The 20,989-nt window shown below is 37.8% G+C and overlaps 2 protein-coding genes and 1 long non-coding RNA gene across 3 annotated transcripts; 2 read left to right on the top strand and 1 right to left on the bottom strand.

Annotated features, from left to right (window-relative positions):
• On the top strand, positions 3,367 to 6,670 carry LOC104728587. Its single transcript, XR_002034190.1, has 3 exons — positions 3,367 to 5,256; positions 5,395 to 5,707; positions 5,793 to 6,670. It is a non-coding gene; the product is annotated as an uncharacterized LOC104728587 (long non-coding RNA).
• LOC109127386 lies at positions 12,256 to 14,584 on the bottom strand. The gene is made up of 5 exons (XM_019232016.1): positions 14,486 to 14,584; positions 13,568 to 14,404; positions 12,605 to 13,279; positions 12,457 to 12,516; positions 12,256 to 12,396 (listed from the first exon to the last, which is right to left on the bottom strand). Exons 1-5 carry the CDS (start codon positions 14,582 to 14,584, stop codon positions 12,256 to 12,258), a joined length of 1,812 nt encoding a protein of 603 aa, XP_019087561.1.
• Positions 16,536 to 17,489, top strand: LOC104728585 (protein PHLOEM PROTEIN 2-LIKE A8). Its single transcript, XM_010447545.1, has 2 exons — positions 16,536 to 17,097; positions 17,222 to 17,489. Exons 1-2 carry the CDS (start codon positions 16,607 to 16,609, stop codon positions 17,487 to 17,489), a joined length of 759 nt encoding a protein of 252 aa, XP_010445847.1. The 5' UTR covers positions 16,536 to 16,606.

Below are 20,989 nucleotides of genomic sequence, written 5' to 3'. Positions count from 1 at the left end.
TAGACTCAGGTTGTGCTTACATGGTAAGGAATCGATTATTTATGACTAACCTTATGTCTGTTTTTTGCAGTTGCGCCTCATACACCAAAGGCGTGGGGCGAATCTCGCCTAGGCGCAGGGCGCCAAACCTACCCTCTGTCGCCTCACCTTGCCTCTCGCCATTTAAAACACAGTGACCAACACACAAACAGACTAAAGGCAAACAATAGGTGAAATCAAATAGAACTCTAATAACAAACAGAAACCCACAGATGCCCGGTGATGACACACCTATAACGCGCACCCCAAACAGGGGAACAAAATGCATTTAAAAAAAAAAATTAACCTCTCAATTAACAGTGATGGAGTTGCCCGAAACACACAACAACCGACCACCGTCTCAAAAACAAATAAAGAGGGACACGAGACGTGATAAATGACATAAAAACTGGGCCTGTACAACTATGGGCCGATCAAAAAACAGGGGCTCTACAACCGGTATGGTAATAGCAACGACAACACAGACACCCACCAAACCGAATACGCTTCACCGACCTGGCACTCTGGCAGTCTGGGACAGAACGACGAAAGACTACAAAAAACTGAGTACCCAACCAAAAAAAAAAAACTTATACTATGAGTCTATGAACCCAACAAAGTAGACCGCACATAACACACATACACCCCATCAGTATCTCTTAAAACCAATTAAAAAAAAACTCCCACACACCAATTTTAAAGCATCAAAAACGCACACACCACAGGAAAAATAAAAAAAAATCAAATACGGAAAACAAAACACAATTCATAATTGGGCCTTCTGATATTGGATTAATTGTCTTATGATATATGATGCAGACTATGCAAAACGGGAATAAAAAATGGAAAAACATATTATTATTATTGTATTAAATATAAAAGGAAGCAAATGTATTCTCATACAGCCATGAACTTCAATTAAAAACAACACAAAAACATTATTCAATGATTCCACGTGCCGAACAGGCTTCTTTGTATGTTTCATAAACAACATCTTCATATTTTCTCAAATCTTCAGTACATGTAGGCCCTCTCACAACACCTAAAATGATTCTCAAAAAATACAGCTCTCCTCTGTTACTAGGAACATGACCAATCCTTCCTCTTTGAAACCTTCTTTTCCTGGGCATGAACCGCTTCTCTTTCCTGTTCTAAGTAAAAAGACTTGGTATCTCACCGTATGTGAGTGTCCTCGCAAGTGAATTGTCTCTATTTAAATTCAACCAAGCCGTCAACATAGAGTCTCCACCAACCTCATCACCATCCTCATCACCATCAACGAAACAGTGTTTCACCCCTGGTGCATGAAAACTTAGTTTAAGCTCCGAAACGTTAGCCATATTTGTCGTCGAAAACCTTTATGACAAATTACAAAGGAACCGACATTGGAGCAATATAAAGAGGTTATACACAATCTATACTATTAAAACCAAGTTTCATACATTTACTACTCAATAAAATAATTAAGTGAATATCTTTTAGTCAACAATAATGGAAACGGACATCTCACATTTATTAAAAAAAAAATTCTCTCTTACAACTCAAATCCCATTCGAAAACCCAACAAAAAAAAACAAACAACACACACAATTTAGACGTTGGATGCATCAAAAATATCGTACAAATAACACAATAATCCCAAGAATCAGGTCAACTATTAAACCAACACAATAATGACATTAAAGTACTATTATGTTACAAACAAACCAATGTTGAAAAAAACACACAACGGATTGATGAGAACAAAATTCAATACGCAAATTAAAACAGGAATAAATAACAAATCAGGTTAACGAAATGATAGACATGCACAATGAACAAGTATAAAAAGTAGCAGCCCAAGCATGAGAAACACTTAAAACGGGAAAAGAAAACATTGACACACTATAGCAAACACAAATCCAATGGATTATATACTATATGCAATGTACTATGCTCTACTTCCAACGCAAACACATCCAGGAAACAACCTCCATCTCAAAATCACAAGACCACACCGAGGAGAAAACAACATCACCTACACCATCCTCTTCACCAATGAGCAAATACTACAACCGACTAATAATCAATTCAAAGAGATAACCAACTTCTACCTCACATTCCATGATATTGACGAAGCAACATCAAGTACTTTAACTAACAATTTGACAGATTTTATACACTCAGCTATTCTATACCTTGGAGCGGAAACAACACAACAAGTAGAAGTTTTCTTCGAAATCGAAGATAACAACCCAAATGCAGCAACAAGGCTAGATGTGGAAGTGGTAATAGGAGAGCTAGAAAATACCCAAACACAAGTGACAGAAGAAGAAGATGGGGAATGCTCAATATGTCTCCAAGATCTAAAGAGGGAAACAAATATAAACATTCTACCATGCAATCACAAATACCACCATGAATGTATAACAACTTGGTTACGTCGCAAAACAACATGCCCAATTTGTAGAAGACAATTACTTTAAGATTTACTACATTTTGTAATTCAATAACTAATCATGAATAATACCATTTTCCAATTAAATAAAACAACACCATAAAAGTAATTAATTTGTTATATATACATTATGGTAAATGTTCACTACTACCACAAAATCTACAACTCCATAGTAGACTATAAAATGAAAAAAAAAATGTATAAAATGGAAACTCAAGAAACACAAAACAAAACAAAACCAGACCAATACAAAAAAAAAACAGTGGTAGTTCAACTTAAAATCAAAAAACAATGCAGACTAAACTCGTGCGTAGCACGGGATAACTGCTAGTATTATAGAAATTTTGGTTCAATTCGGTTTAGATATCATTCGGTTTAGTTCAATTCGGATATCAAGTAGCAATAATAATTGAAATATATAAACCACCCCCTGCCACAAACGCTGGTGAAAAAAAAAAGCTTTTAAAATCGTTAACGTATAGAGAGAGCAATTTGCTTGGTTGTGGTAAAAAGCTAACTAAAAGTCTACAACCGTCTGCTTACTCTACGTTTGAGGGTTGTTACAGGAGAATTAATAAAACCTTAGTGTTAGTCCCGTTTAAACATGGTTTTGTATTTTTCATTCCGCATAAGTGTACTAGTTATGCATGATGCAATTTCCTGTTCAATCGACAGTAATTTGAACCATTCCAATCCATTTAAGTTGTATGTCTTAAACCGTCTTATACTCTTCTTGGCAGCTAGCATTTGGATCTTTTAATCTTCATTATAAATTAGCGGTCAAGATGGGGGTGAAATAATTTTATAAATCGCTAAGAATTGAGTGGTGGATAATCATTTGGATAAGAAGAGTAAATTCATCGAGGTTGACTTCAGTTCATTATCCTAACAATCGAACCATAATTTTGCAATGGCAGCTTCTTCCTCTTCGTCCAAAGTACTCCCGGAGTCGTGGCAAGTGTTTATCAATTTTCGTGGAGCAGATTTGCGCAACAGTTTCATTAGCCATCTGGAGGGAGCCTTGAACGTAGCTGAAATCAAATACTATATCGACACGAATGAAGTCCCAAGCGAAGATCTCACTGTCCTTTTCACGAGGATTGAACAATCGAAATCGCTCTGTCGATCTTCTCGAGCAACTACGCTGAATCAAAATGGTGTCTAGATGAGCTTGTGAAGATCATGGAACAAGTGAAGAAAGGAAAACTCAGAATGATCCCCGTATTCTTCAATGTGGCACCTGAGGAAGTGAAAGAGCAGAAGGGAGAGTTCGGCCTTAAGCTCTACAGAGAAGGTAAAAGAAAAAGACCCAATATACCGGATTTGGAGAACGCTTTGCAGTCTGTTCCAAGCAAGATAGGCTTGAATTTGGCGAATTATAGGTATAGTGATATTGTTTGAGTATATCATTTTCATTCTTTTGATAGTGTTTCACTGATTTTTTTTTTCATCATTCGTATTGCATGAACGAGAGGTAACTCGTTGACATGATCGTTGACTCGATCAAAAGAGTGCTTGCCCTAATTCCACTTTCAAGCAAAGTAGTAGAGTATCTCAACGGAATCTCAAAAGAGGCAGGGGTAGAGAATGTAGATACATTTTCGATAAGCTCCGATGAGTTTCTATTTTCTTCCATGGATTACTCAGTCACCGACGATGACCATGGAATCCCTCCCTTTCTGCAAGAAGCCGGAAGCAGACTAGAAGAACATCTTAACGAGATCTCTACCGTAAGTACAAATGGTAATATTCCCTCTGGACACACCGAACAGCCTCCAGTACCCGACTACTTAATGAAACAACGCCTTGAGGAGTTGGAAGAAAAGATACATTTTGATTGCGTCGAAAATAAATTTGTTGGAATTGTTGGAATGCCTGGGACTGGTAAAACTACTCTTGCGGAAACGTTGTATAAAAAGTGGCAACAAAAGTTTAAGAGGGGCATGTTTTTCCCAGGTGTCAGTAAGATGGCCAATGAGCAGGGATCGTATCGGCTGCAAGAGAGGTAATTGAAAGAGCTGTTGAAGGATACTAATCTCCTCCACATAGGATATACATCGAATAAACATGAGAGTTTAAAGGATTTTCTTCTCCAAGAGGAAGTTTTTCTTGTTATAGATGATGTTAGTGGCAAGATACAGATCAGATCTCTTTTTGGTAATTGCGATTGGTTTAAAAAAGGAAGCAAGATTGTTATTACATCAAGTGATGGGTCCCTGATCAAGGAATTGGTTGACGATACGTACCTAGTCCCGAGATTGGACAACAGAAGTAGTTTACTATGGTTTACCAGTAACGCCTTTGGTTTAGTGGATCATGCCGAGGGAAATTTAGTAAAGCTGTCAAGACACTTTCTGAATTATGCCAAACGCAACCCACTAGCCCTCAGAGATTTTGGTGTAGAACTTCATGGGAAAGACGAGGCTTATTGGGAACAGAGGATTGGAACACTGGCACAAAGTTCTAATAAGATGATCCAATATGTCTTGAGAAAAAGATACGATGAGCTCACATCGAGGCAGCAAGAGGCTTTTCTTGACGTTGCATGTTTCTTCAAATCAGAGAATGCAAGTTATGTAAGATGCCTGGTAAATTCATGTGATTCTACTACGGTTTGGGATGAAACAAGAGATCTCCAAGACAAGTTTCTCGTTAATATTTCTGGTGGTCGAGTTCAGATGCATGATATATTATGCACATTCGCCAAGGAACTTGCTTCACAAACATTGACTGAAAATACAGGGGTTCATCTCAGGCTTTGGAACTATCAAGATATCATTTATTTGCCGAAGAATAAATTGGTGAGATTGTTTGAACCTCTAACATGTGTTAGTTGTGCTAAATTTCCAGCTTCTGGAGTGATGGACAAGTACTCTAGAATTTCAATTGCTATCCATTTTTTTTTTCCTAACAGTACGTTTCTCATCAATTGGTTGTAGGAAATGGAAAATGTCAGAGGTATTTTCTTAGACATGTCTAAAGTTCCGGAGGAAATGATATTTTGCTAACATCTTTAGCAATATGTGCAATCTTTGATATCTTAAAATATACAATTCCGCCAGCCCTAAGGAAGGCGAAGATATTTTCAAATTTGACATGGTTAAGGAGTTTCATTTACCATTAGATAAGGTATGTTATCTCCACTGGATGAAATATCCATTTGAGCAACTTCCATCAGACTTCAACCCAGAGAATCTTGTTGATCTTGAACTGCCTTGTAGCTCCATTAAGAAAGTTTGGGAGGGTGTTAAGGTGTGTCTCACTGTACTCCACAATTCATCTGTTTCATATGAAGCAAACATCAAATTTAGGGTTATATTCTTCTTCTTCTTTACAGGATACCCAAAAACTAAAATGGGCCAATCTCAGCTATTCGAGTAAGTTGACTAATCTTTCAGGGTTGTCAAATGCTAAAAATCTTGAAAGATTGAATCTTGAAGGTTGCACAAGTTTGCATGAACTGCCCCAAGAGATGGAGAACATGAAAAGTCTTGTCTTCCTGAATATGAGAGGTTGCAAGAGTCTAACATTTCTTCAGAGGATGAAATTGAGCTCTCTAAAAATTCTCATACTCAGTGACTGCCCAAAACTTCACGAGTTTGAGGTGATTTCGGAAATCTGGAAGCATTATATTTAGATGGAACTGCAGTAAAGGGACTTCCTCCAGCCATCGGGGATCTGATGAGACTTACCATATTGAATATGAAAGGTTGTACAGAACTGGAGAATCTTCCCGAATGTCTTGGAAAACAGAAAGCTCTTGAAGAACTCATACTCTCTGGTTGTTCAAAGCTCGAGAGTGTTCCAAAGGATGTAGCAAACATGAAACATTTACGGATCTTATTGCTTGGTGGCACAAGAATCAAAGAGATCCCTAAGATATACTCGTTGCAGCGTTTATGCTTAAGTAGAAATATTGAAATGGTCCATCTGCAAGGTAACCTCAGTCAATTCTATCATCTGAAATGGCTTGTCTTGAAGAACTGCAAGAATCTTAGATATCTTCCAACGCTTCCACCATATCTTGATTACCTAAATGCATATGGCTGTGAAAAACTAGAAACAGTTGTGAATCCTCTCGTCCTTCGTATGATAACTGGGCAGATCCGTTCCACTTTCTTTTTCACTAATTGCAACAATATCTATCAAGATGCAAAAGAGTCAATCTTATCCTACGCGAAATGGAAATGCCAGCGACTTGCACTTGAATGCTACGAGAAGGTATCTTCATCTCTCGCTCTCTCACTCTCAAAATTTCTCTCTTTAGTTCGTGTTTTTTTCCTCATTCATCGCTGTTGTTGTGCAATTTCATATATAGAGCATAGCGTCAGGAGCTTTGTTCAACACTTGCTATCGTGGATTTGAAATCCCTTCGTGGTTCCACCACCAAGCAGTTCGATCAGTCTTAGAGCCAAAACTAGAACCACATTGGTGTAACAATAGGCTTGTTAAGGTATAGAGATCACCACACACACAAATAACACACTTGGAACGTGCCAAGCAAACGCTTTAATCAATCTTATAAAAACTCTTGTTTCTTACAAGACTTCAAACTAAGCTCACTCTCATATCTATCTAACACAACACCCTGTGTAGATCTAAGAGAGTTAGACACACTGACCTTCCAAGCTTTTTGTGCTAACTTGAAGGTTTACAAAACTCACAACTTTTATCCCACGAGTGCTAGCTCTTTTTGCGGCTAGCCCTAGTCTACTTATAACCCCACAAACGATCTCTAACCTAGATCTTTGTGTATCCTAACTAAAAGGAAATATTCCTTATCTCTAAGAAAATATCTTCCTTATCAAATATACTCTCAATATCTTCGAGTATATCTTGATCTCTTCTTCCTTCCTTCTCATGCATCTTGTCACCGCGTTCCACGATCTTTCTCCACATCAGCGCATCACGCCACGTCAGCATATCAGACCTCTGAGACACTTCACAGCTTCCTGTTACCTTCAGAGCTCTGTTGCACTTTAATTCTCCCCTTTTTTGACTAAACTTGTCAAACAAGCATCCATTGTATTTAACCTGTAGAAAAAAAACACAAACAACCAACAACAGCCAAAAGCAGACACAACTGTACCAACCGGGCATCAAACCTCTCAAAGGCAAACAAACAGTTAAACGATCAACATGGAAGCATTAAGACCAATCAAATTATCGGACAAATCCAGAACAAGACTTAAAATCAACCAACAAGTCTTAAACATAAAAACTAAAAACTAAAAACAGCTCAGCTCCCCCACAGCTCAAAACTCCCCCTCAGGCTTCAGAATCAGACTCATCTCCCCCTGCTTGTTTGACACAGATAAGTCAAAAATATCAATAAAACAAAGAAGTGCAGACAGAGAAGTGACTACTTACCAGCGTCCAAGGCGTCTTGCAGGATTTCGATGGCCAACCAGATGGCTTTGCGCTCTGCAGACGAACCACTCCGAAGAACAGACTCCGTAGGACCAGACGCGGTTTTCTTCCCCTTGGTCTTCTTCGTGTCCTGTGGCTGAAGACTCGGAACAGGTCGCTGAGCTTCCAAGAGCCAATGGATGAGACTGGGAAACGGCAACCGGAAACCTGATTGAGCTTGAAGACCCATCTGGAAAATATGATCATAGATCATCGTCCCAAAGTCAAACGGAATGCGATGCATGATCATGTAGATCACCATTGCTCTGTTTGTCAAAATATACCCGGTGTTCACCGTGGGAGACCAGTTGCTGCAGCATATCTTATGCAGATCCTTGATGACCGGGTCCCTGATCGTCGTTGACACCAGCTGCTTGCAGGACTTCACTTTACCACCAGATATAAAGAGAGTGAGGTCCTCCTCCAAAATAGCAGCTGTTTGCAGTCGTTGTTCGCGCACATCAACAGACTTGAGACCGAACAAAGCATTGATGCGGATTGGGGAAAAATCATAAACCCAATCTCTGACAAGCACATCAACAGACTCCCCTTCAACCTTAACCGTTGGGAGATTCGCCCATAACTCATAAACCACATCAGAATCATAAGACCCAAGTTAAGTGACGGTTTTCAACAGACCAGCTTGATCAATGAGCTCTCTAGCTTGATCATCAACTCCCAGAGAGTAGCAAACTTCACAGGCAAGGGTTAGAGAGGCAAAGAAACCATACCTACGAGCAGCGTCAAAGGATATGAACCGTTTTGAGTCAAACTCCTTTGAAAGAGCACCGCGAGACGTGGAAACACCCTTGTCCTTACCAAGAGACGGACGCTTGGAGTCGCGGCTGTCTACATCAGCAGTCGATTGTTGCTTGCGCAGACGGGACGAGATTCCCTGATTCGACAGAGCAGGTATAGGAACATCACCAGTGAGATCAACCACCGAAAAACGAGATGACACCTTCCTTGGCGAAGAGGACGGAGAGTTGCATGTCTCGTGATCCACCTCGATGAAAGCAGGCACGGGCAGCGAATTCTCCGGTGTCGGGGTTGCTGAAGTCGATTCGTCGCGGGGCTCGTAGACGATCATCGCCGTGGTCGGATCAATCGGAACATGAGGAGACGGCGGAGGTAGGGTTGACAGAGGGGTGTGAAGCTCCTCATCCGAACTAGAATCATAGTGGAATCCACTAAAGACAGATTTCATGATAATCAAGGGTTAGAGCACAAAATCAAGGGAGAAAAGAGAATAGGAGCTTAATCGACAAAGAATTGAAATCGCAAGAATGGTGAGGAAAACTCAAAACCCTAGCCGCTTCTTTTATACACCCTCGTGAAACCTATTGGGCTGTAATGACTCGGCCCAACAAACATCTCAATCCTAAAAACACTCAATGAATCTGGTAAAGTACATCGAATCTTTTTCCCTTTTTTTTATCTCAATTGCATTAATCACAGGATCCTAATAAATCACATCCTTCACCCCTTTAAGGGAAACTGAATCTGTTCATGAACCAAAACATCTGATACACACATCCACTAATGATGAACATAAAGGCACCAGATCGAGAAGAACACACGTGAACATAAACAAGTTTTTTTTTTTGTTTTTTTGTTTTATAACAGAACAAGACACTAAACATACCTTTGCCGTGTCAACTACTTGTACAGAACTTTTGCCAGGAGTTATCACAACCTCTTGAATTGTTGAAAATCAGAGACTTGTTGCATGTGGGTAGTCTTTCACACTGGCATGCATTTAGTCTGCAGTCTATCCCAACATGTTAAGGCAGCTGGAGATTCTCTCTTTGAAGAGCACATATATTATTATTATTTTTATTTATTTTATATATATATATATGTTTCACTCAGCCTTCTGATAGCTGTTTCATCATCTTGAACATCAGTGACATCACTTGATTTTTTCAATCACTGATTCCAGACTTGTTATCCAATTAGATCATTAATTCTGAAGATGTATGTGCATGTCTCTTCACAGCTCTTTGACCTCCTTAAACCATGACAACATTTGACAGAATGGACAGACCGGCATGACAGGCGGCTATTTACCACAGTTGCTTTCAAAGTGCTGATCTTCTATATATTCTAGGATTTCCATGATCTATCCTAGCTCAAGTTCCTGTCTCAGAACATCACAGCTTAGGCAAACAGACTAGAATTCACAGACACCAATGGAATTCCTTAGATTCACAAATTTGTTGAAGTCCAAAGCCTTGGTAAATAAATCAGCTAATTGCAAATCAGTGCTCACATGGTCAATCTCAATCAGGTTCGCCTCAACTAATTCACGAACAAAGTGGTGTTTAATATCTATACGTTTGGTTCGTGAATGCTGAATCGGATTCTTGGAAATATTTATTGCACTCAAATTATCACAATGAATTAAAAGAGTGTCAGAATCCATACCATAGTCAGAGGCCATTTGATGCATCCACAGGAGCTGTGTGCCACAGCTTCCTAACGCAATGTACTCAGCCTCAGCAGTTGATAGCGAAACACTGTTTTGCTTCTTGCTGTGCCAGGATATCAGATTGTTGCCTATGAAGAAGCATCCTCCACTTGTACTACGACGATCATCCACAGATCCTGCCTAATCAGCATCACAATACCCACTCAGAGCGGTGTTGGTATACTTGGTATAGAAAATACCAAAGTCCATAGTCCCTTTGATGTACTTGATGATCTTTTTTACAGCTAGTAAATGTGACATCTTGGGCTTGGCTTGATAGCGTGCAAAGATCCCTACTGACAGACATATGTCTGGACAACTAGCAGTCAAATACAGCAGGCTTCCAATCATCCCTCTGTATAATCTCTCGTCTAGATCTTCTCCTTCTTCATCCTTTGAGAGTTTTTCATTCGTGCCCATAGGAATCTTTGCTTCTTTACTCTTTCCTAATCCAAAACGCTCCACTAACTCCTTAGCATCGGGGCTCTGAGATGCAAAGTTCCCATCAGCCGATTGTTCAACTTGCAATCCCAGAAAATATCTTAGCTCTCCCACTATACTCATTTCGAACTCCTGAGACATGCTTTCCACAAACTGTTTTACCAAAGGTTGACATGTGGAACCAAAGACAATGTCATCTACATAGATCTGAACAAACATCAGGTCGTTGTTGCTGTTAAGAACAAACAACGTTTTATCCACACTTCCTCGACTGTATCCCTGGTCCATAAGAAAAGTAGTCAGCCTCTCATACCAAGCTCGTGGTGCCTGCTTTAGACCATACAGGGCTTTCTTCAGACGATAAACATGTTCAGGATACTGTGCATTCTCAAAGCCTTTTGGTTGCTCAAAATAAACCTGCTCTTGTAGTATTCCGTTTAGAAAGGCACTTTTAACTTTCATCTGATGCAAGGTGAACTTAAGAGCGCATGCCATACCAAACATAAATCTGATTGACTCCAATCTTGCTACCGAAGCAAAATTTTCATCAAAGTCAATTCCCTCGATTTGAGAGTAACCTTGGGCTACTAACCTTGCTTTTTTCCTCACAATTCAGGCACTAGCATCATTCTTATTCTTAAATATCCACTTCGTTCCTACTACATTGACATCAGCAGGACGCTGAGTGAGTTCCCATACATCACTTCATTGAAATTGTTCCAGCTCATCATGCATAGCAGCAACCCATAACTCATCACGAAGTGCTTCCTTGTGATTCTTGAGCTCAATGGTATAAACAAAACATGCGAATTGCACGACTGCAGAGTCCTGAGAAACAGACTCCGGAACACCAGTTTTTTGTTTCTTTCCAGCCAGCTAAGCAAAATTAATTTGCTTTCCTCTGATAACTCTAACCCCCTTGAATCGCACCTACAACATCAGTAGAGGAGTGATTACGATGAACCTGAGAAGATACAAGGACTGAATCCAGAGATAACACAGGCCTGTCGGAGACAACATGACTGGCAGATTCTGGCTCAGACTTCTTATCATCAGTTACCAGGTCCTTGTCGAAGACGATAGGCACCACTGCAACCCGTAAGAAGGAAGTGTCATCAAACACGACATTGACAGTCTCCTGAACAGATCGCATACGTTTGTTGTAAACACGAAAGGCAGTGCTATGTCCAGAATAGCCCAGAAAGATGCCTTCATCACTTTTGGAGTCAAATTTACCCAGCTGATCCATATCATTCAGAATATAGCAGACGCATCCAAACACAGGGAAGTAATGTACAGTTGGAGACTTCCCTTTCCATAGCTCATAGGGAGTCTTATCGGTCCCGGGGCGAACATGCACACGATTGATGATATAACAGGCTGTGTTCACCGCTTCATCCCAGAACCGATGAGGAACCTGATTTCCATGCAACATAGTGTGTGCCATCTCTTGCAACGTCTTGTTCTTACGTTCAACAACTCAATTCTGCTCCGGTGTTCTTGGTGCAGAGTATTGATGAGTAATGCCTTGATGCCCATAGAATTCGTCAAACTTGTCGTTTTGAAACTCACCACCATGATCGCTCTGAATGGTTTCGATTGAACACTTCTCACTTTTGATCTGCAAAGCAAGTATACGAAAGCACTCAAATGTATCAGATTTCTCACGAAGAAATCTTACCCAGGTGTAGCGAGTGAAGTCATCAACCATCACAAAGATGAATCGCCGGCCAGATATACTCTGAATTTGGATAGGACCCATCAGATCCATGTGAACCAACTGAAGAGCATGGCTTGTGCGAATGTCTGTTAACGAGCCATGAGACTACTTGATCTGCTTGCCTTTGTTTGCATGGACCGCATATGAAATGTGGGTGACTCTTCAGATTAGGTAGTCCGCATACAACTTCTTGGCTTGCCAATTTCAGCAATGTGCGTACATTCAAATGACCAAGTTTCTGATGCCACAACTCTGTGTTCAACGCAGAAGTTGCATTAAAGCATTGCACTTCAGATTTACACATATAGCAATTATTCCCAGATCGTCTTCCTCTGAGTTTTACAGACCCTTGTTGGTCGACTGCTTTACAGTCCTTCTTGGTAAAGGTTACATCCAAACCTTCATCACAGAGCTGACTGACACTGATCAGATTGGCCTTCAAACCATCAACCAAGAACACATCCTTCAAATTTGGTTGAGTGTCACCACTAGTTGCACCCTTTCCTTGGATTGTACCCTTTCCTCCATCTTCGAACGTGACTCTTCCACCAGCAACATCTTCTAAATGGGACAAGTTGTGAAAAGCACATGTCATATGTCTGGAGCATCCACTATCAAAGTACCATATAGCCTGCTCAACCTCAGTTCTATCGGCTGTGTATGCAACCTGACAGTAGAGATCATCTTTCCTGACATACCCTTGACTAACTCTTCTAGCAGCTGGATAAAAGCTGTCATGCCGCACCAGATTTTCCACACGATTCTGAAACTTGTAGCACTGAGCCTTATAATGATTTAGATGACCACAATACCAACATCCTCTCCTTCTGCTGAGGTTAACAGAGCGCTAAGCCGGGTGTTGATAACAATGTGAGCCATACGACTATCTTCCCGGAAACCCATGCTGCACACTCATCCGCCTATAATTCGGATTCACTTTAGAGAACTGATTACGTTGACCGGTTGATGTGACCTGAACCTGTTCTTTTAGTTTCGGCTCAGAGTTCTATCCTCTAACAAATTGAGTAGACTTGTCAAAGTTGGTTCCTTGATAACCTAGACCCCACTTTACAGTGCTTGGTTGTCCAGTACTGAGTAAGGTATCCAGATCTTCCGTACCCTTACTTAGCATCTTGATGTTCTTCAGTTGTTCATCCAATTGCTTTTCAAGACGCAGAGACTTGGCTTTTTCTTCACTCAGTTCTCTAGAAAGCATTGTAACATTCATCTGAAGAGTATCTCTCTGGGCAGTCAGCTCACTGTTGTCTTGAGTCTTTTGCAACATAGTCTTGATAAGGAGCCCTATCTGATCTTCCATTGAAAAGTCAGCCTCCTCTCCATCTGAGTCAGATTCAACCTTCTTGGCTAAGTCTTCTTTTAACAACAGAGCTTCGTCTTCTTCATCCTCCTCAATGACTCCCAGCAGAACCACGAAATTGTTCAGAATCTCACCTTTGTTGTCTTCTTCATCAGAATCACTTTCACTCCACGTGATGTAGGATATATGCTTGTTTCCTTGTGAAGGACAATTAGTCTTGCTTTGACCATAACCTTTACACCCATAGCATTGCAGAGAGTTCTTACGTTTGTTGTTTGGACATTCAGCCTTGTAGTGCCCATACCCTTCACACTCAGCACACTGACGCTCATGCTTATCACCTTTCCTGAATTCCTTATCAGAATCAGTGTTTGTGGGTAGCGTTGTACCCTTTTGTTGACCTCTCTCCATCTTACGAAAGTACTTTTTAACCAACATACCCACTTTTTCTTCGTCTTCAATCTCTTGAGATTCAGCAAGTTTCTGTTCTTCTTCAGCTTTGAGAGCAAATGACTTTGCGTTCATCTTCTCTTTTTTCTTCAGTTGCATCTCAAATGCCTGCATCATCCCAACGACTTGATTGTACTTGAGCTAATCAGAATTTAGAGACACATCTATAGCAGACCTGTGAGGTTGACACTTGTCAGGTAAACTTCTGAGGAACTTCTTCACCAACTTCTTGTCCTTGTATCGTTTTCCCAAAACGACTGATTCTTGTGAAATACCACTCAACCGACTGCTATAATCTGCCACAGACTCGGTTTCAGTCATTTGCAAGTTTTCGAAGTCAGATGCAAGTTTTCGAAGTCAGATGCAAGGTTGTCCAGCCTTGTGCGCCTGACTCTGCATGTGCCTTCAAATGTGACGACCAGAATGTCCCAAGCCTCCTTGGTTGACACACACCCTTGAACTTGATTGAAGATGTCTCTTGGCAAAGATTTGAAGATGACTGTCAGCACCTGCGAGTTATGCTTGGACTCTGCCTTTTCTTCATCTGTCCACTTCTTCCTGTGTTTTTCCACCAGTTCACCTTTTTCATTCTTCTCAGTAGGATGTGACCAGCTGTCTTCCACTGCAAACCAAGCTTCCATGTCTAGGCTCGAGATGGCCTGCTTGATCGAAACTTTCCAGTAACCAAAGCATTCCGGATCCAGTTTCAATGGTCCTTGTACCGCAACAAACTCCAGTGATTTCTCATACCCTAGTCACAAGATCTCACCTGTTAAAAAGATAACAGAACTTTTATCAGGTGTCTGCTCTGATACCAATTGTTAAGGTATAGAGATCACCACACACACAAATAACACACTTGGAACGCGCCAAGCAAACGCTTTAATCAATCTTATAAAAACTCTCGTTTCATACAAGACTTAAAACTAAGCTCACTCTCCTATCTATCTAAGACAACACCCTGTGTAGATCTAAGAGAGTTAGACACACGCACCTTCCAAGCTTTTTGTGCTAACTTGAAAGTTTACAAAACTCACAACTTTTATCCCACGAGTGCTAGCTCTTTTTGCGGCTAGCCCTAGTCTACTTATAACCCCACAAACGATCTCTAACCTAGATCTTTGTGCATCCTAACTAAAAGGAAATATTCCTTATCTCTAAGAAAATATTTTTCTTATCAAATATACTCTCAATATCTTCGAGTATATCTTGATCTCTTCTTCCTTCCTTCTCACGCATCTTGTCACCGCGTTCCACAATCTTTCTCCACATCAGCGCATCACGCCACATCAGCATATCAGACATGTGAGACACTTCACAGCTTCCTGTTACCTTTAGAGCTCTGTTGCACTTTCAAGGCTTTCCGGGATAGCTCTCTGCGCAGTTGTCTCATTCCATGAGAACCAAGATCCGATCATTGACAGTAGTTTCTCAGTAAAATGCACATTGCAGTTTGAAAACGAAGATGGGTCTCGTATCTGCTCTGATTGTGATGTCGGAAGTTTGATCGAACCAGAAAAGATTGAGGCAGACCATGTTTTTATCGGCTATGTCAGTTGCTCACACAGTACAAAACGTTTGGAAGATCACTACTCTGGTAACTCTATACCTACAAAGGCTTCTCTAGAGTTCTACTTGACTGATGCCTGTAAAAGTGAAGTGGTGGATTGTGGGTTCCGTTTGATGTACGCCGAACCAGATAACGTCTTTGTTGAAGCGAATGGCCATGAAACCACTTCCGTAAAAGGTCCTGGTTTAGATTATCGTTCTATCATAATTGTGTCAGTCTGCACAGTGATCATTTTTTATGCTTTAAAAAGATGAATATTCCAAACTGGTTTGTTGTCTTACTGATTAAATAAAAAACATTAATAAAACTCATCTTTGATTCATTTTATTCACGTAAGATATTTCAGGATATTGAGTCTTCTTCAGACCATGTTAATCGGCTAAGCAAGCGTGAAAAGCAATGTGGTTTGATCTTTCTCCAAGAGGTTCCCCAAGTCAAGTAGATGAAAATATATACAACGACAAAAAATTGTCTTTGGATGTATATTTTCTTGGTATCCATACTGTTCGCCTATTATTACGTTACCATGTGTCATTTTCTATGTTTTTTTTTTTGTTGTTGTTTCAACAACTACCCAGCTGTAATTAAGTTATATGGATTAATATAAGACTCACTCAAATCCGGTCAACTTGTTTAGTTGTCTTTGTAGATCAGTGATCAATAATTATGGAATCAGTTGTGATTAAGTCAAAACACATTGAAACCATTAAAATCAATTGCTCTATTTTTTTTCCCTCTGCAAATAATTTCCTCGGAGACCATCATCACCTTCCATGGGCTCCTCCTTATCCCTCTTTACCAACGTTGGACCGATCCCACCTCAGTACCAAGTGTTCATCAACTTCCGAGGCGAAAAGTTGCGTGACGGGTTCTTAGGTTTTCTAGTGGATGCTCTTTTAAAAGAGAATGTTAACGTCTTTATAGATGATCATGAGCTTAGAGGCAAAGATCTTGATCATCTCTTCAACAGGATCGAGGAATCGAGAGTCGCGCTGACAATCTTCTCAAAGAACTTCACCGAGTCGAGATGGTGCTTAGATGAGCTTGCTAAGATTAAAGAATGTGTGGAAGAAGGAAGCCTTACAGTGATTCCTATCTTCTTTAAGATGAAGACTGATGATGTGAAGAAACTGAAGGGAAAGTTCGGAGACAATTTCCGGGACCTGAAGTCAACGCATCGAGGCGAGCTAGAAACTTTTCGGAAATGGAAGGAAGCTTTATTTTGTGTGTCGAGAAAAGCTGGCTTGTCTTCGTCACGATACAGGTCTAGACTTGTCTCTTTTCTTCTGTTCTTGGTTGGAATACTCTGTTTCAAGACTCTGTTTCTTGGTTAGTTGAGGACAGAATTTGTTCACTCATAGATATTTTGATCTCTGTTATGGTGACAGTCGGCAGAATGATTTGGTGAGAACAATCGTCGAGGAGGTTAAGAAAGTTTTAAAAGACATCTCCGAGAGCGAACGCAAAATTTTTGAAGCGGAACGCAACCAATTGGCGGCAAGAACAGATGAAGTGATTAGAGTTGTTATACGTTTCCTAAGTCTGTTTCTTCTTTTCACAATAGTTTTTGGTCCTTATGTTTTAGGCCTTATGTCTGTTTTCTCTATTCTTCTTGGTCGTTTCATAATCAATCGAGCTGTGGAAAGTGAGTGGTGAATGGTTTCATTGTTGCATTCGACATTTATTAATGAAATAATTCGATTTTGATTAGTTTGACCTTGCATCAATTATTTGATAGAGCTTGTTGTACTATGAAGAGTTGTCATTTCTCATAAAGATGAATACAGAATATATATATATAACAAATTTCTTCAATAGGGTATTTTAGATCCCTCTACATGGAAAACGGTAGAATATAACTAATCAAAGATTGACTTGGTTTCTTGATAATACTCAATAGTACATATTACATGAAGGCTTCTGAGGAGTGTAGACACTGTAGACTCTGCCTGTCCGTGAATGAATCACATTACCACCATACTACCTTTTCCTGTTAATTAATCATCATTTTCAAACCAAAACAAACTTTTTTTTTACAAAATGCGTGTAAATTTAATTGTTTACAATATCAAAAACAAAATCAAAAAGTTTTAGTTAGAGACAACTTAACATCTCTATCAATATACAAAAATTGTTTTTTTCTCTGAAAATGGAACCTTAGATTCGATATAAAAAAAACACACTAAACCTTTTGGTAACCACTAGGTTGACTTTCACATATTATGTGTAACGAACAACTCAATATGCCACATCAATCTTCAACTTTGACCTTATAAGTTTATTAGTCCTGGGCTACCTTGAACCTGAAATCAGAACCCAAACCCGAATGCCCACCCGAATTAAAGAGATTTGAATCCAGAACTTGAGTATTTAAGGGTGTATCTTTAACCATTTTGCCATCTTAGTTTCTCTGTCCTAACGTAAAACGTTAAATCTTATATAATATGAGAATGTTTTTCTTTAACTTTGTCTGTCAATGCGACACTTGGCGCTCTATATTTGTGACACATGTCTTTCTCACTACTCTTAAATTAAATATATTTTTTTCATTTTATATAATATGAGAAGGTTTTTCTTTAACTTTGTCTGTCAATGCGACACTTGGCGCTCTATATTTGTGACACATGTCTTTCTCACTATTCTTAAATTAAATATATATTTTTTTCATTTTATTTATATATTATATGGTGTATAGTTTGCTTTTTAAAAAATAATTTCATAATGTTACAAAAATATATTTCTTCAAACTTTTAGTTTTGACATATAAATATATAATATATTTTCTAATGAAAGTATATACCATATAATTATATAACCTAAAAATAAAACTACTGATCAAACCAATTAGAACAAAAAAAGTTGTACTTTTAAAATAAAAATATAAAAGTTAATTTATGATAGACTAATTAAAAAATATAAATATGTTCTAATATATATATAAAATCACATTGTATTCAATAATCATATATTTTGCACTAAAGACAAAACTCAGATAAAATTAAATTATATTTAATATTCTATAAGCTACAATTTGACTGTTTTTAAACCGTATGTACTAAAAGAAAAGAAAAATAAAATAATTGCTTAATCACCCCATGAAAGAATAGAAAACAATAGTTTCAGAAAATAATTTAATGTTAATTATACTATTTATTTTAAAATAATTAGAAAATAGAGATAATATATCGAATCTAAAAAACATTAAATTTGACACAGTTTTCTTTTCATGAATTTTACTCAAATTTAATGCGAGATATAGTATTAAGATATTTCATAAATTTTTATGACATGAGCCATATTTAATATGCATTAATCCAAAAAAAATTATCTTAAAGGTGATTACAAGATTAGAGAGTAAACGCTGGAGCATATGATAAATCGTGAATAAACTTATTAATTATTCAAAAAAAAACATTGGTGATTTTCAGTTACCTTGCCAAACATACTCCCTTTGTATCATAAAGAGTGACACTTTGACACATTTCACACAAATTAAGAAAACATTAAAATATACATATATTCCCTTATTTAATAAGTCTTTAACGGGTAATTTGGTCATAAATTATGGGTAAAACTAGAAAATCTAATGTAAAAGATGCATTGAAAATATAAAATCATGTATTGCAAATGTAAAATGACACTCTTTGCAAAACAAAATAGAACTTTAAAATGTCACTCTTTGTGAAACAGCGGGAGTATTGTGTAGATTCATAACCTCATTAGTTTAGTATAAAATTCAGGTTTTAGAAGTTTAGTTTATTGATTGGATGAAATTGAGTCGGTCTGATTTTTTTTCTCAAATATCTTATTTTAAAATCATCAAAATCTGATGGAAAAGTCATCATATAGATATTATAAGTTCAAATATAGTTAATTAAAAAACATTTAGATGTAAGTTAAATAAATTAGAAATGTAGTTAACATTTAGATGTAAGTTAAATAAATTAGAAGTGTAGTTATGTCAGAAAAATAATTGGAATGTATCTATAGTTGATATCGATTTTTCTGATTTTGTCTTCCCTTCCATATAAACCAATTGACATGTTGGAGAGTTTATTTTGTTTGATAATTAAAAGAACATAATGAATAAGAATAGAGATAAGGACTGAGAAATAACCCATCATCATAGAAGTATAACACATTTTAAGCATCCATATTGAGTTTCTAATTCACAAGAAATTTGTGAGGCTAATTGAAGAAAATCAAACCTTGGCAACATATTGTGGAGTCAAAAAGAAAATCAAATATTATGATTGATTTAAAGAATATATAAAGTTGTAAAACCACTTGCAAAAGATAAATATTTATCAATTATATTTCGTTACGATTGAGACTAAAACATAATTTCTATTTATCTATTTTGATGGTTACTAAGTTTTGATAATAATTTTCTGGTTTTAGAGATCTAACAGAATCACCATATAAGTCTTCTTGATAGTATCCATATATTAAAGCTTTGGAAAAGATGTAGGGAAAGATGAGTTTATCAAATAGGTTTGTAAACTATTTTCAATACTCTATTTTCGTTTTGAATGTCTGATATATGATCTCTACACAAACCTCATGTGTGCTAAGACTATCTCTAATATATATTCTATTTTTTACTCTAAAATGGAGCATAGTTTTTTTCAATGTATCAAGATATTCTTTGCTCTAAAATAGAGTTAGTGTAAATTGCATATTGAGTAATCCTACCATCTACTCTATTTTAGAGTAAGATATAGAGCAGGGTTAGAACAAATGTTACTCTGTAACAGAGTATTGATAATGAAATAGAGTGGGGTTGTAGATGCTCTAAGAACCTAACAATTTATCACAAAACAATAAAATCCAAAACAACAAAACTTTGAGAGATTTAATTACTTCAATCAAAAAAATTTCCCATCTGTTTTGTTTATTTTATTTTGCGTCCAAACATTAAGAACCAAATATATAAAGGAACACATATTACACATTTTTCAAAAAATTCATATTAAAAAAAAAATCCATTTCAAAAATATATTTCTAAATTTAAGATATATCATAATTAATAAAAATAAAATTAAATATATCTCGCGCATCGCGCGAGCCTATTTCTAGTATTTATATATACAAGTGTTTTAAAATTTTTAAAAAAAATTAGTGTTTTTTTTTTGTTTATTGTTTGTTTGAGTTCA

This window comes from Camelina sativa, chromosome 11 (assembly GCF_000633955.1).
Source record: "Camelina sativa cultivar DH55 chromosome 11, Cs, whole genome shotgun sequence".
In the NCBI taxonomy this organism is placed as follows: Eukaryota; Viridiplantae; Streptophyta; class Magnoliopsida; order Brassicales; family Brassicaceae; genus Camelina; species Camelina sativa.
Note: the sequence above shows the minus strand (reverse complement) of the source record. Positions and strands in the feature narration are given on the sequence as shown.